This window comes from Xenopus tropicalis, chromosome 3, assembly GCF_000004195.4.
Source record: "Xenopus tropicalis strain Nigerian chromosome 3, UCB_Xtro_10.0, whole genome shotgun sequence".
Classification (NCBI taxonomy): Eukaryota; Metazoa; Chordata; class Amphibia; order Anura; family Pipidae; genus Xenopus; species Xenopus tropicalis.
In genome coordinates, this window is record NC_030679.2 from 85,473,697 (window position 1) to 85,490,148 (window position 16,452).

General features: G+C 34.6%; 1 protein-coding gene across 1 annotated transcript in view; it reads right to left on the reverse strand.

Moving 5' to 3' along the window:
- plxna4 (plexin A4) overlaps nucleotides 1–16,452 on the reverse strand; it is a 423,718-nt gene that overhangs the window by 52,567 nt on the left and 354,699 nt on the right. The window contains exons 12-17 of the mRNA XM_002931848.5: nucleotides 15,378–15,568; nucleotides 12,749–12,900; nucleotides 12,227–12,344; nucleotides 8,222–8,358; nucleotides 6,873–7,037; nucleotides 4,703–4,796 (exon numbers count right to left, since the gene is read on the reverse strand). Coding sequence (XP_002931894.3) covers nucleotides 4,703–4,796; nucleotides 6,873–7,037; nucleotides 8,222–8,358; nucleotides 12,227–12,344; nucleotides 12,749–12,900; nucleotides 15,378–15,568 — 857 coding nt within the window. The remainder of the gene's footprint in view (nucleotides 1–4,702; nucleotides 4,797–6,872; nucleotides 7,038–8,221; nucleotides 8,359–12,226; nucleotides 12,345–12,748; nucleotides 12,901–15,377; nucleotides 15,569–16,452) is intronic.

A 16,452-nucleotide genomic window follows, 5' to 3' on the forward strand; every position in this document is an offset into this window, starting at 1 on the left:
TTGAACGTGAAGTCTTATTTTCAACCTAACTTACTATGTTACTATGAATCCACGGTCCTGGCCGAACTGGATCACCGTGTGTGACATTTAACCCTCCCGATTCGGTTCAGTGTTAGGCCAAATCCCTTAACATGGATTCTGGGATGCAGGGATTCGGTGCATCCCTAACCAAAATTGAAGTAGTTTCAGTGCTTACCCTATTCAGCTCATGATTAAAACTTTAGGCAAAGATTAAGCAACTTTGAACCTATGTTAAATGAGGGAGGATACTGCCCCTGTAAAATAATTTTATAATGTATGGAGCATTTAATTCACAATTTAACAATATTTGATTTATATTGTAAAAAAAAAATATTTCACAGTTTAGCAACCTAAGCATATAATAATGCAAATAAATTAAGAAAATGCAAGTGTGGGTCCCAAGGGATTACAGGGAGCAGTCATTCATCTTGCTTCCCTCAAGTGACAAGGTTCTACATTCCCATTCCCAGGAGTGCCTTTGTGCTAAAACACATCTGTAAGCTTCTGAACACAACTAAGAAATAATGTGTGGAACTGCACAAAAATTCTGCTAACTCAGCTAGTTTACTATAACTGCAGACCTGCCATAACCCATTAACAAGCAGTAACATTTGGTACACAGTACTTAAATAATGGTAATATATGGAAGCAAAATATAGTGCCCATGGAACTTTGTGTGCTATTTAAATAAATAGGCCAGAAAGAGTAATACAGTGATGCAGTATATTTTAATAATTGTTATATGCTTTGTAAATATTTTTATTTTTCTAGTCCTTTGCCTCTGGTTAAACTATAGGTGAATTCTACACTGTATTCTTTCACTTCTTGTATTTTTGTTTACCCTTGTGGGCTTATTTTACTTCAAGACAATTGAATTCAACATATGGTAATGCCACTTTCTGAAGTTTCGCTAAGTAATTTTCTGATAAATGCTTCTTGTTGCAATTGATAGGCAATTTGCCAGAGTTTTACCCATTTACTTTAGCTTTTCAGAATCTCTTCTGGACAACCAACACTTTAATCTCATTATTCTCTGTTAACCCATCCTTAGCTCTCTGATATCTTCCCCTGCTAAAAGAAACACCAAATCTATAAACTCATAAATTGCAAACAGATTATCTTTAATCACAATCTTTTCATAAAACTTTTCCCAAATGAATCCACTCTTTTTTTGAAGTGTCTTCTGCCCAGCTCTCAATAATCTGCTCTTTGGCCTGGCACCTGCTACTTCTAAGCAAACTGGACTCTGCTATTACAATTCACAATAACTTTAATGGCAGTGCTATAAACATGATGGACAATAGTCACCTTGCAAGTAGTAAATTTACCAGTCCTCTTTTTGGCAGAAGATTCGTGGTATACAAAAAATGTTAACTTCACATTACTGCTCCTCAATTGAGCACACAAATGCTCTTTCTAACTACTGTCAAAGCAGTTCTTTGCACTAGGCCCTTGGTCCCAGGACAAGCCACCCATCCCTCTCCCACCACTCCAAGCACAACAACAGATGATCTGCTCATGATCATGCTAATGCAGCTGTAATCAGATTTCAAAACATAGATATTTGAACATTACTATGAGTAACACCTATAATATGGCTTCATAAACTTCTTTCACATCCCCAAAGTGATGGGGGATATATCCGCAGTGAGCACCATACATTTGGGGATTTTGCTGCGCTACCACCATTAAAGTAGGTATGATCTTAAAAGCTCTTGTGATAACATGGGTGTTGTTTGAATTGGTTGTTGTTTTAAAAGGGGAGTGGTCAACACTGGGTTCCATTTTCAGCCCTTCACCACATAGGCCAGAAAAATTCCAGCCCTATGTACCACACAAGTTGGACAGTACTGCCCTAGGTGACTTTATAAATTATAATAATAATATACTACAATATTTAATAATGTTAAAGCAAAAGAAGAATACCGTGCATAAATACTGTGTTTCACGTTGCGAGGGAATGAATTTCCTTAATATGCTTGTAATTTACAAATGGTATCAACTAATCTTTGATTTGCACATGATCAGAGAGTTTAAAATGCCTTGTAGTCAAGTTTTGCTTCATAACCATAAAAGAATTAGCAGGGAAGATTTGTATGATCAGAGCAGGTATCCAAATTATTATTTTATTTGACAAGTACTATTATCATGGAGATCCAATGCTCTGCTACAAAGCTGCACTAAAAAATATTCTTGATGCGCTTTCTTTTATCATGCAGTAAAAGCCTGAGCTACACTATTGACTTTACGGTTACTAAAATATAGAGGATGTATATAACTATTTTGCAGTTCCCATTAAAGTGATACAGACTTTTTTTTAAAGATATCATTTGTATGTCATCTCCAAAGCCTGATTTCTTTGTAGTTTCACTTTATTCCCAAACCACAGTATAATTGCCTGAACTTGTAGGCCTTACTTATTAAGGCACCAAGAACAAAAGCCCAATAAAGAATTAGGCAATAAATACTGTACATTATGTACTAGACTTTTAGAGTCCAGAGATTCAACAATTTACAAACAATTCTTTCCAATGTTTCTATCACCATACAGTAAGGTATTATATTTGTCAAACAAACACCTACTGCAGGGCTAATTATTATCAGATATTAAGCATACGGCATTGTTTTTTTATGGCGAGGCCGCACCAATTCTGCACTCCCCACGCGCATGCGCAAACACAACCAAGCCCCACCCCCCGCGACCGTGCATGCGCTAACATTTAAACTCCCATACGGAGTTTAAATCACGGAGTTACTAATCACAATACTCTTAAATGCCATTTTTTCCTATTAAGACAATGGGGCTTATTTATAAACATAGCACAGCACTGAATAATTTGGAACAAATATCTGAAAAGCTGGGCAAGATAGATAATTTATTACTCAGATATAATTGCATATTTGTATTAGAACTTTTTTAAATATGAAATTGTGAAAGAGAAAGATCCATAATCGACAAGTGTGAATATGTATGTGTGCAGAAACATTCTTCTGTGTTTAAATGACACCACAACTTTGGTGGTGCAGAAAATATACAGTATATATTCAAATTTACTGAGCTATATTCGTGTACAACAACCTTGCATAGCGGATACACCTGTGACCCATTTGTGAATGCTTGTGTGCAACCCACAGCAAAAAAGATGTGCACAGCAATTCAATATTTAAGGGGGGGGCATTTCCTAAAGTTCACAAAAGTGACAAAACCACAACAAATCTAAAAGCTAAAATATACTAAAAAAAATATGTAAAACCTGTCGAGATCATGTAGAAGTCAATAGCAAATGTCCTTCTTACAACTGAAAGATCTATCTTTGCTTTGTGGTCAGGTTTCCGGGTTTTCTTGATGCTGTCATTTGTGTGACAATACGAAAAGGTTGCGGTTTTCACATTTTTTTCTGCATCTTTTCATATTCGTGATTTTCAGTTCAAATCTTTTCATAAATGACTGATATTTGTTGAAGTTTAGTCATGGTTTAAAAAAAAAAAGTCTAAAACCATGAAAATGAGAATGTTGATAAATGGACCTCTAAATGTTTAAGGAAAACCTGCACAAAACAACGGTAACATTTTTGGTTCATTTTGTATATACTGGAATTTACTCTCATTAACTGATTTATAAAGAATCTCAGAAAGCCTTTAAAAAAAGTCAGGGTTGAAATAGCAGCTATAACACACAAATACCATTAATCTATGTTAAATAATGAGTAATTAAAATGGTAACAAGTACAGTAGACATTTCATTTTTGACAACAGCTGCAAACAGAAAATATTGTTTTAAAATAGGACAAAGGTATGCTATTTGCCATAAATTAACATGACTTAAAATGTAAAACTGTACGCTGTACTTATTTTTTTCTCAGTTATGTCCTTTATTGCTTTTATATTCTTTAATTCCTGTACTGCAGAGCAAGAGGATGCTACTGCATTATCATGGTAATATACAGTAATAAAAACAGGTGCACTTTACTCTTGTTAAGTCTGAACATTATAAATGTTACATTATTAAATGTATGAGTCTCCAGTTACAGATTTATAGCTGCTACAAGTACCAAGAGATGCAGGGGCCTGGCAAGAGAGGCAAAATATATGGCTAAAGTCTTTTAGAGTACATAAAATGTTTAAATATAGCCATGACACAGAACATGACTCATAGCTTATTTTTAACACTCAAGAAGAATAAAGTAGTAATTAACATGCCAGTTCCACTTTATTATACAAGATAACACACATGAACATAAACTGCATAACTATCTGTGACACTGCCCCACAGTTGCCTGTTTCATAGGCTGTTGTGAGCTGTTTAAACTTTAAATATTGCCATCTCAAAACAAGAATAGTATTTCTTTGCGCATTTTTAATATTTGTTTCAGTGCCACAACTAACAATGTTTAGTAGCAAAAAGATAGTAAATTAGAAGGGAGATTCTATACATATTACTACAAAAAAAACAGTTTTTTATAGTTTACCAGATAACAAAAAAGTTGCTGTTAGTTTCATTAACAATGAGTAAATTCTGTTGATACACTACTAGTGAATAAAGGCCTTTCACAGAAAATGTAATAGTATATTAGCAAATTCCAATAAGACAGCTAATTCAACAACACTTGGCAGCATGGCAGTTGATTCTTGGGAAGATGCATCAGAGAGTATGTGTAAATAGATTTGTATAGTCACTTACATTTATATGTTCCTTTCCACCTAGTTTGGCCCTTATGCGTGGATTCCTGATAATGTCCAGATTTGTTCCCCACACTGATATAGGAGTGTTTCCACTAAAAACAGAAAAGCAGTTCAAGTTAAATTACCTTTATTTAAAGGGGAAATCCACCCAAACACAACTTAAGCTTTTTGAAAAGTAAACATAATTTCAAGCAACTTTGCAATATACATCAATTAAAAATATGCAGCCTTTTCATGATTTTTAATGTAATAATATGATTTGGAACAGTTACCTAAGCCTTGCCCCCTGTTTTCCTGCTGATCTGGTTGACTACTTTGAGACTCAAAAAGACTTAACAGTAGTCGACTTTCCTTCAGCCTGCATCCTCCAAACCCCACAATTCCCTGCACGTTATGTTAATAAGGCAAGTAACATCACCGTGCAATGCATTGTGGGTTATGTAGTTCCTGCATGCTGTCTGTAAACTGCAGAGAAGTTACTAAAGTTACTAAGTTACTGCGGAGAAGTTACTAAATGACTAATTTGTGACATTAGTGTTTTAGTCCCTCCTCCCCCAGAAGTCTAAATGATGCAGAGAAGAACTGTTTTGCAGCTGGATTTCAGCATATAAATATGGTATCTATTCACACTTTTTGAAGGAACGGTGTACAGTCATAGATACATTAGTGGTTTCTGTGTTGGGCTCTTTAACGAACATTTGTTCAAAAGCAGGAGTTTCCCTTCAATCTACGGCAATGGCTTTGCTCAGTGCCTCACTAGAAGATGCATATGCAATGTAGCAGTGACAGTATAAAAGAATAGCATTTCTTGACTCTCTGCTACAAGCTTTCCCACTTACTTTAACCTCCCACAGTCCCAGCTGTAACCTTATAATTTTCCTTTAATGTCAGATAATGTGGGTTATACAAAATATGTTAAAGTTATTCATAACAGAAAGATGTGGGCCATTTCATGAATAAAGTGCTTTCAGCTGGTGGGCTTTAAAATAATCCATTAAAAATTGTACTTTATATAATAAAAATATCAGCTTCTATAAAATGGTTATTCACCCCACACAGTACCCTTTTACAAATGAAAGAGTGGGAAAGATAGAATATAAAAACTGGGAGATGTAGAAATAGAATAGCACAGCTATAGTTTTTTTAGGCTGATGGCACCTGTGGCGCTTTGCCATCTGCTAAAAACTGTTGTCCCTCAGGTGATGAAGTATCTAAAAATTCACATTGATTAGTATTGGAATCACCACATGTAAAACAATTTCCATGAGATGATTCTGTGTAATTGGCCCAGGAACCAACTGTGTTTGAGCACATTGCTAGGGGTACAACATGAACTCATTTGTTTTTATCCAGAAAGAGACAACCAAGGCACTCCTTCCAAAACAAACAAAAATCAGAATAGCAAGCAAACCTCCAGCCATTGCCTTATTTTAGCACTTCTTGGATTACCTGGATCAAATACTATTTATCATACGATGTAAAACAATTAAAAGCAGAAAAATGGTCTAACAAGAAGTGCAAAATAAACAGAGAATTTCTTAAGGTGTGTGTTTTATTTTATGCCGCCCGTAGGCCAGATTTGATGCTGTTATTTTAACAAAACTTCAGACCTTGAGTAATCTATTAAATTGAATAGGAAAACTTCAAGTAAATTCAGCAGAATAAAAAGTGGAAACAAACCTGCAATGGATAAATGCTGTATATTGCATTTTAAATTTGCTGGTTACGTTTACACTGGATGTTTACACAGAGGTACATCATCAAAGCTTTATAAATACACCATTTATTACAAAGTGAAGTCTGGTGATGGTGATATATTTTTTCACCATTTTTTACACAGTATGATAAATAGACCCCCTCAGTGTAGAAAAAATGGTGTCACAGTGACAGTCAATGCCATTGACAGTGCTGTTCCATTGTAGCAAATAATCTGGCCTAGGGTATTAGTACTGGGGGAAAGTGCGTGATTACCTCTATTTAGGCAGAAGTTTTGCTGAGCCATATGGCCAATCTGCCTGCATGCAAAGCTGTAACTAACGAGATGATGTCCCGTTTATGATCTTCGAGAAGTGGCTAAGGAAGTTGCGTGAGGCGTTTTTGTCAAAACTTTAACACGTACCACCATGCATTATTCCTTTGGAAATGAATCACAACCTCGTGCATTTTACCTGACAATGCTCCACTCTGGTTCCATTTTGATAATTTTGGGATCCTCCACATACTCAAACAGAAGTTCTTGAGCAATTTTCGCCTTGTCAATCTGTACTGTAACTTTTACCTTTCCCAGATTCGGAGAAGCTGTGGTATTGCAAAAGATCTCAGTTGCTGTTCTCCTGACAAAGCAATGCAAGCAATAAAGAGAATGTTTTAAAAGAGAGTTCACAATTAATGGGATGAGACTTGTGTTCCAACAATTAATTACGCACAAATAGCATAATAAATTTCATGCATAGAAAGTGAAATATTTATAACAGCATATCTTTGTCTTTCTGCCAGCAGGAAAATAGTATATGAATCATGTCTTGCTGAGTTTTTTAATAGCCATTATAGAGAAACGGTATTTAGCTATTTATCCCTCTGCTGTATTATAAGTAATTTAGGCAATAACCAGTTTGTTGGGAATGGGAAACGCAGACAGGATTATCTGGGTAATGTCAGTATTGTATTTACATTGTGGTGGCAATATATATACATTTTTTAGTGAATTTAGCAGCAATTTCATACTCCAAATAATGATGGCTTTGGAGCATGCATCATGTACAATGAACTATATGTATGGCACAAATAAAGCTTTGTTTTTTGGTGTTTCACGTATTCCCATGAAGACATGTGGGAATTAAAACAATCGTTGAGGTTTAAGAAGCAGCATTTTGGAATGAGAAGGGCCCTCCATATGGAATAGCACCAATGTGAAGATTTGGAAAAGATGCCATTACCGAGTACATTCTCAATGTACTGTACTGATCACTGTAGCCTGGTACAGGTATGGGACCTGTTATCCAGAATGCTGGGGGTTACGGATAAGGGATCTTTCCATTAATTGAATCTCCATAACTTAATTCTGCTAAAAATCACTTAAATATTGAATAAACCCAATAGGCTTGTTTTGCATCCAATATGTATTCATTATATCTTAGTTGGGATCAAGTACAAGGTTCTGTTTTATAATTACAGAGAAAAAGGAAATACTTTTTGAAAACTAGAATAATTTGCTTATAATGGAGTCTATGGGAGGTGGCCTTTCCGTATTCGGAACTTTCTGGATGGGTTTCCGGACAAGGGATCCCATACCTGTATAGCAGTAAATGTGTAGTTCCCCTGCAAGCTCTTATCATTTTGACAGACAGAATACACTGAATCAATGCTCTCTCTCTAAGCTGTGTACATGCACACAAAAAAATGCAGTGAACATAGAACCAAACTATATATATATATATATATATATATATAAATTACTTCTTGTTTTTCCTCAAATAATTAGGAAACAATTGTTAGCATTACTGTAAAACAGAATTACCTGTCAAAAATGCATGGCTGTGCTCCAAACATTACTTTGACACTGCTACCTGCACTTAGATTTGTTCCACTGATAGTGACCTGAGTCCCTCCTGATACTGGACCCTGGGAAGGCTCTAGCCGGGACAGAGATAATGTCTGTGAAGGAGGACAAAAATTAGTAGAACCATTATTTTGTGCTCCTAGAGATACACTGTAAATCACATAATGGCAAATAGATGGATCACATTTGATGTAAAGTAATAGGGCAGAAATGACATAGGGGAAATGTAATAAATAATCATAAAGGGGATCTAAACTCAAAATATCATTTAATCTATACTTACTCAGGGTGCTGATCTAACTACTTTTGCAATTTTGTAAGTTTTTGAAGTTTTAGCTGTTTCTGAGATATTTGCATAATTAGACTGCAAATACCAGACATTTGGCTCAACTGAGAATCAGCAACACTAGTGTTAAGTGAATCAAGGAAGTGCATATAAAGTGCTTACACAGTATGGGGCACATTTATTATAGTGTGTAAGCCAACATCACAGATGATGTTGACTATAGCAACCAATCAGATATTTGCTTTTGTTTTCTAACTGGGTAAATGTTCAAATCTAATTGTTGATTGGTTGCTATGGGCACCATCACCTGTTATGTTGGCTTACACACTGTAGTAAATATGCTCATTAATGTTTGGCCTTTCACCAGAGCTACTGAGCTAAAGCCTAAATGTAAATTGCAAAAGTGCTCAGAGGACAACTCTTAATAAGTTTATATGACAAGGGGACTCCTCAATTGCCCTTCGCTTTCAACCATCCCTCTGAACCCCATTGTTACATACCTTAATAAAACACCAGGAGCCAGAAATGGGTAAAAAGAGGCCACAGCATTTATTTACATTTTATCAAATAAATAGGACCTTGCCAACCTCACCCCAAGGAAATATTCAAAGCCAGAATTCCATAAGAGATTGCTACTATGCTCTGCTGTTCCTTACAGAAGACTTGAAATCAGCACTATGTAATTATATCCACCACTGAGTATTAGGCTGCCTCTACCTACAGAGAGGATGGCCCCAAACTCTGCTACCAGCAGAAGCTGTATCTCCCACCATGAGAGAAGTTCAGCAGCCCTGCTGCTGGTCCTGAATCTGCAGTGCCTCAATGATGCAGTACTCTGACAAGGTCCTACCACTCCTGTGACAGATACAACTTAAAATACATTACCATATAGTCACTGTTTTGATCCAGAGGAAGGCAAAAAACCCAGCCTGAAGCCTGTGCCAATTATGCTTCAAGAGGGAAAAAATTCCTTCCTGACCCCCCCGGCGATCGGAAAATTCACTGGATCAAGGATTTGACTTTCATTTAACATAAATAATACCAGGCAGACTCTGATATTCATACTGTATAATGTTACTGAAACCTCAATATAACAATGCATATAGGAAAACATTCACATTCTGTTATTAATAGATAGTATGAGAGCATAAAGAAGAGAATCTCCTGGCATTTTACAAAATATGCAAAAAACAGTGGAGGGTGGGTGGGATGTTTCTACCTGTTCAGAAGATAGGAAGTGAACTGCTTCTCTTGTGACATCACATCCCTTTCCTTCTCAAGCCACAGCCCAGCTTTCCCCCTCCTTAACTTATTGCTTCTCACCCATTTACAGCTGCATCTGATTTTGCCAATCTTTAAACATAAACCAGTGTAATCTGGCTGCTGGTCATTCGGATCCCTTGTCATGCAGCCTCTGCATTTATAGCTTCAGGGCTTCCTCTAATATGTCAATATTAGATCTTCTTTAACTTTGTAATTTGTCTAGTAACCCATAGCATCCAATTAGCAGGTAGCATTTACTAAACTAATTGGTTGCTATGGCTTTACTCTGAGAGTGCAGTAATTTCATTTTACTAGTTTTATATATTCATTTAAACATGTCTTCCAATTTGCTAATAATTATTCCCAATTATTTGTATTAATATTAAAACCATATACTGTGCTAGAAACAAATGCAGTCCTTATGGAAGTAATACCACATTCCATATAATGTATCACTATGACATTGAAAGGACTTTGCAAAGGATGTATGACTGACATGCAAACCAAATGGCTGTAAGAAAATTAATTATATTTTAGTTAATAGTAGTTTATATGAATATGAGGGCTATAAAAAATGCAAGAGAATATCAATAATTCAAACCTAGAGTTATGAATAGTTATGAACATTATAAAGTGTGTATTGGCAAAATGATCAGAAAGGAAGAGTTCTACTGTGTTGACTGTATTAGTGCAAACAAAATTTTAATTGTAAATGAGATCATACATTTAAGTCACAAGAACACATTCATTTTTAGGACACAGCTACTTTTTGCAGTAACAGTGCTTACAATCAAATGGCCATTTTTAGGCCCCAAAAGTGCAACTTTGTTTAGATGTAGGAATATTCTGTGGTGTTGTCTTTAATATTTTTGTATGTAATTTAAGTTACCATTCTTATTGTGCCTATTTCATTAAATACTTAAAAGTCTACATAATACAAAAAAAAATAATGCTAAGGTGAACTACTTCTTCGAACCAATCAAGCAGATGAACCATACTGTATTTTATAGGACTCTTACTGTATCCTTTATTGATGAATAAAATTCTTTTAGCAATATTCAGAAAAGCACAAGGTATTAAAATATGCTTATGCATCAGGAACAGTAGAAAAAACGTCAATTATCTGGCTCAGGTCTCTTCATATTTTATTATTTTTTAACCAAAAAACAGTCACCAGCTTTGATCAAGCCAATACCATTCTATCCATTTGATTTATATGAAAAGGCATAAAATGGTTTCACAGTGATGGAAAAAGTTTCACAAGTCTATGGGTGACTCGGGGGTTTTTAACTAAATACTTTTAATTGTCATGTTATTAAATTCCCTAAAAATATCTCAGTTGTGTTTATAAATCTGCCTTCAAACCTATATGTTTTGTCAGTGAAGGCAATATCCCTTTTGAATGTATTATCCTGAATGATACTTATATTTTTAAAAGTTAATTATAACAAATAATAATTATAATTATAATATTTTAAATCTTTCACTTTATCCTATAAATCAACTTTTCACTTGATGTTAAGGTGTCTTTGTCATTACTATAGGAATGTATACATTTATTTATCTATCATAAATAAAACTAGCTCTACCAAGTAATAATTTCAGTCTAAGGTCATAAGAGAACACTGTACTCAGTACAAGCTTGCTGATGCAGATTTGGTGGAAATCCATCTTTTGCTTTGAGCTACTGAAGAGGAAACAAATTACTTAGATCAAGTCCTATTATATGTTACCATGAAGAGAGGAAAAATACATTCTCTGAGATAAACTCTTTTTCTTAATGTGCCCTTTTCAGATGAAATAATTAAAGAAAGTGTGCAATGCAGTCAATTTTCAGTAGCACTTCACTTTAACCGTTCCATCATTACAACCTCATTATATCCTTGTTCTGATCTCATATGCTTTTCCCACAGGCATCCCCCTGCAATCTACTGATAATAAACACTTAGAAACACTTCTGGATTAAGCTGCAGCAACAATGGATGCACTGAACTATAACATAACATAAAAGATTTCACTTTGGTGGTGCTCCCAGACATTTAAAGTATTTAAAGAGTTGTTTATTAGGCTGTAAAAGGCAGCAGAGCAAATATGGTTCCTCATTACTTGTCGGGAAATTTTGATACCAGGAAAATGTTAAACTGGCTGCAAACCACACAATTCTTTATGGAACTATTGTATTAGAATTTCACCTATTCCTCTTAGCCCACATTAAAGGGGCTACAGTATGGCACTGCTCTAGATAATGTACCCCCTGTGAAATTCTTGGGTACACTACGGTTCACATAAATATAGTTCTAACAAATACCACCAGGCGTAAAGAAAAACAAACTATTGGTAAAAGCAGCAGTAGATCTTTCAAAAAACTGTTACCTTACAGACACAAGTAAGCACATACTTAAGCACATACTTACCACAAAGTAGTAGAGTAGGGAGGATTTTGCCATATAGCGAGGTCTGCAGATTCCCACACAAACATCCACAAATCCAGCATGCTGACTGGGCTTGGCATCCCCTATTTCACATACTATTCTGTAGTCATTTAAAACAAAAATACATCAGTTTCCATAAGGTGCAACATTAAACATTTACGTCTATAAATTACAGATGATATATTATATTATACATATTTTTATATTTTATTATAATACACCTAGTAATGATATTGCTTATAACATTCATAGCCAATTCCACCTAAAAAAATTTCTATTGATATCCATAATAAATATATTATATATATATATATATATATATATATGTATATATATATATATATATATATATAAAAATAATAAATAGAAATAATAAATAGAAATAATAAATAGAAATAAATAATAGAAATAATATAATAATAGAAATAAATAGTACTGTTGCTTAGTTGTAATGTGCACAGCACAGACTACAATAAGGATGGATGACAGGAAGCACCAACTTACTGTTCGGCCGGAATATACTCCTCAATCAAAGGAGTACATTTCACTTCTGCTACCTTGACATCATTTTCAATTTCCCAAAATTCCAAACCCAGATTTTCTCCCCGGATAGTTACTTTTGTTCCTCCCTCCCGTGGGCCTGTCACAGGTGTAATCTGAAAAAAAATACGCAATTAAATTGGACTTATTTACATATATTATACACAAGTCATGAACATCCTGCAAATGGTATACTTACAAATGGAAGTAGTGACGTAATCAATTATAGTAGGTGCTTAGTGATGTATTTCTGTCACATGACATGAAACTTATTATAAAAATAATGTACCTGCTGATGTTAAATATGAGTTTATTATAAGCCACCTCAGCGTTTAATAACATGTATAAAAGGATTTGGCCTCTTGCCTTTATATGGAGTACATTATTCCCCTATAAATTGTAAGCAAGTGTTATACACAAAGCAAGTGTTGGGGTTTTATAATGCATTCTGTGAATTTCTAATACACATCTGTAAAAGATACACATTAAGCCAATGTGATAATTTTGTAAGCTGGCGTGTTTCTATATAAGACACAAATCAAATGCCCTATGTGTAGACCCAATTGTGAGCATTTGTGTCTGTAGCATTGGTATATGAGATCTACGTGAAGCTTAAAATTGCTTATCATTATTATCTTATCTTTGCCATTGTTCTCTGATTTGAGGTTGTTGTCCTTCCAAATCATTATGACAAAACACATGCAATGATTCACTGGAATAGGATACAGTTCAGGGCCTACTGTCCCTGGCATGCACATGTAAATTACAGTTATTATTACTGTAGCGTGGATGGAAAATCTAGACATAGAGAACATTTGAAATACAGAATAAGTGAAAAAATCCAAACAGACATGTCCTATTGAAACTGCAGCAGAGAAACTTGTGTAGGAAATAAATTCATTATATCATAACAACCTGTCAAAATGTACAACTGCTGCTAACAGCAGCATCATGTTGCTTCTCTGCTATTCCCCCTTACAACACATTTTGAATCGCTGTAATTTTATAGTCTTCTAATTTCAGAGTGAGCCAATATAGCTAACAGTAAATACTTCATATTGCCCTTTTTTACATAAGATTTAATACAGTTTTTTCATTCTTTCGGAAAACAAATAAGAAGTACCCATGTGCTTCAGAGCACTACACAAATAAAAAAGTGAAAGTTGAAAGCTGAAAATTTGTGCTCACCAGTAAATTTAAAACCATTAGGTGGGGGTGCAATGAGGCTGTGACCACAAAATTCATACAAATAAAGTAACACCCTCACACCACCCCCACTTTTTTTGTTACAGTTAATACAGTAATGGGCAGCACCATATTGTAGCCCCATTTATTGTAAGGAAATAATTCTAATGGAAAAAGTATTTCCTTTCTGTAATAATAAAACATTACCTTGTACTTGATCCCAACTAAAATATAATGAATTCTTATTTGGGGGAAAAACAATCCTATTGGGTTTATTTAATATTTAAATGATTTTGTTTTAGTAGACTTAAGGTCCCTGAAAAACAGGTTCCATTCCTGTATGGGTATATTCATATACATAAACTAAACACTGATGTTTTCTTCAAATCTATGGATCAATGGAAGTAGGACTAATACCCTATTGTGGGTATTAGTCAAATCACATGGCCCTTTGATGTTCACTTACTTTACACTTTTTATTTAATATCCACCTATTATATATTTTATAAAAATTATATATATATATATATATATATATATATATATATATATATATATATATATATATATATATATAAACAGAAAGTGATGGCACTCGCAGACATTTTCACACAGGGATCGTAAAGTGAAAGAAATAAATATGAGGTTTTATTCGGTCCAACGTTTCAGTTCCTGATAGGAACTTTCGTCAGAGACACCAACACCACAGTGCAGTACAAACGCTTATAAGCCCAAAAGGGCGCCAATGTTGTTGCTAGGCAACCAAAACGTACAGTAAAGGTGAAAATTACATAGATTGAAACAATAAAATACATAAATTAACACAATAAAGTATAAGAAAGATAACATAAGCAAAAGTGGAAATGGATTTAGATAGTAATGGGCACAGACCTCAACGTACGGCACGTGTGTGTGTGTGTGTATATATATATATATATATATATATATATATATATATACACATAATATTTGTATGTATAATTGTGGTGGCATTTTGTAATGTCAATAAGATCAATGTAATATTTGCAAATTAGCCCTGTAGAATGTACTTTTGTCAAATCAGCAATTGCTTCTCTTTTACACTCTGCAAATAGAACCCCAGCTAGTGTTGAAAGCTGGCTTTATTACTTTCTATAAATTAACCCATAGGAGGTATGCTTGTGTGTGTCTGTGTACCTGTGTGTCTATGTTAACACATGGAGATTCTCTTTTAGGTATATTGAACTATAGATAGCTTGTAATATTACATCATTGAATAATAACAGCCAACTGCTGTTACATGATTAAGTAAACTATGGAAATTGTTGCCTAAAGAATCAGTATTCTAAAATGCTTCCATGCCTTCTTCTTTTGAGGCACAGTATGAAAAGACAAACACAATCTAGAATGAGAACTATTCTACACATACTTGTGTTATTCTTGGATTTGCACACTTTCCATGTGTCCCTGAAAGCTCCAACCATTGGCTTTCTAAAGGCAAGCAGTGCTGTTTGAGAGTACATTTGCTTTCTGCAGCGCACCAACCACACTGAAAGTCTGCATCTGCCTTCAAGCACAGGCCACAACTTGGCCGTTTGGCTCCACATTTGTACAGATGAACTGTGGGGAAAAAAAAGATTCAATTGTGATTATAATGTATATGATTAAATAAGGATACTGCTGTAAACAGCACTCAATATTTATCCATTTATATAACTTGAAATATTACAACTTCTGAACATTTCTAAAACAACATATAGGGCTGTATTTGTAAAGCACATGGCTTTGTGAACAAGAGGTATTTCCATGTCATTTTATTTTATGTAGGCATGTATAGATTTTAGGTGATTGCATAGCTTTAGCATCCATAAAAAGACTTGGAAAATCCTATAAAATATAGTGAATAATGCACCCCCTATTGTAAAATATAAGGAAATTATATGTCACTGAAGAGTGCCATGACCAAAGGCACAAGGCTGAAGACTGCTTTAATACAAGTCATGAAACTTTGGGGTGATTTCTAATTTTCATATTCATTAGGGGGACATTATCAATTATAATACACAAGTGCATATGTGTATTATAATGATATAAAGTATGCCTTCTGGCAGCATAACAGGAAGTACGTAGCTTAATAAATACCATTAGCTCTAATTTCTTGAATAATATCTGCAGTTGTGATAGGTGTTGTTCCAATGTGTACCATTTCTGTCTATACATTTTTTGGTTTAGTTCTACTTTTGAAGACACTCTCAATTTGTAGCTCATGATAAACAAAATATTGTGCCTGATTTTAATTTGATAATATCTTTAAAATTATGACCCATTTATTGGAACCAACCCTCACTTACAAAATCTCCTTGTTTGTTTCTGCAGTACAAATAGTGCATCTGGGGAATAAGAACACACCCAGTCCTAGTGGATATTGGTGGTAAATCACACCTCTGCCTTTACACAGTTATAGATATAAGATCCATTTCAGGTCTCTGTCAGGTGTGCCAAAC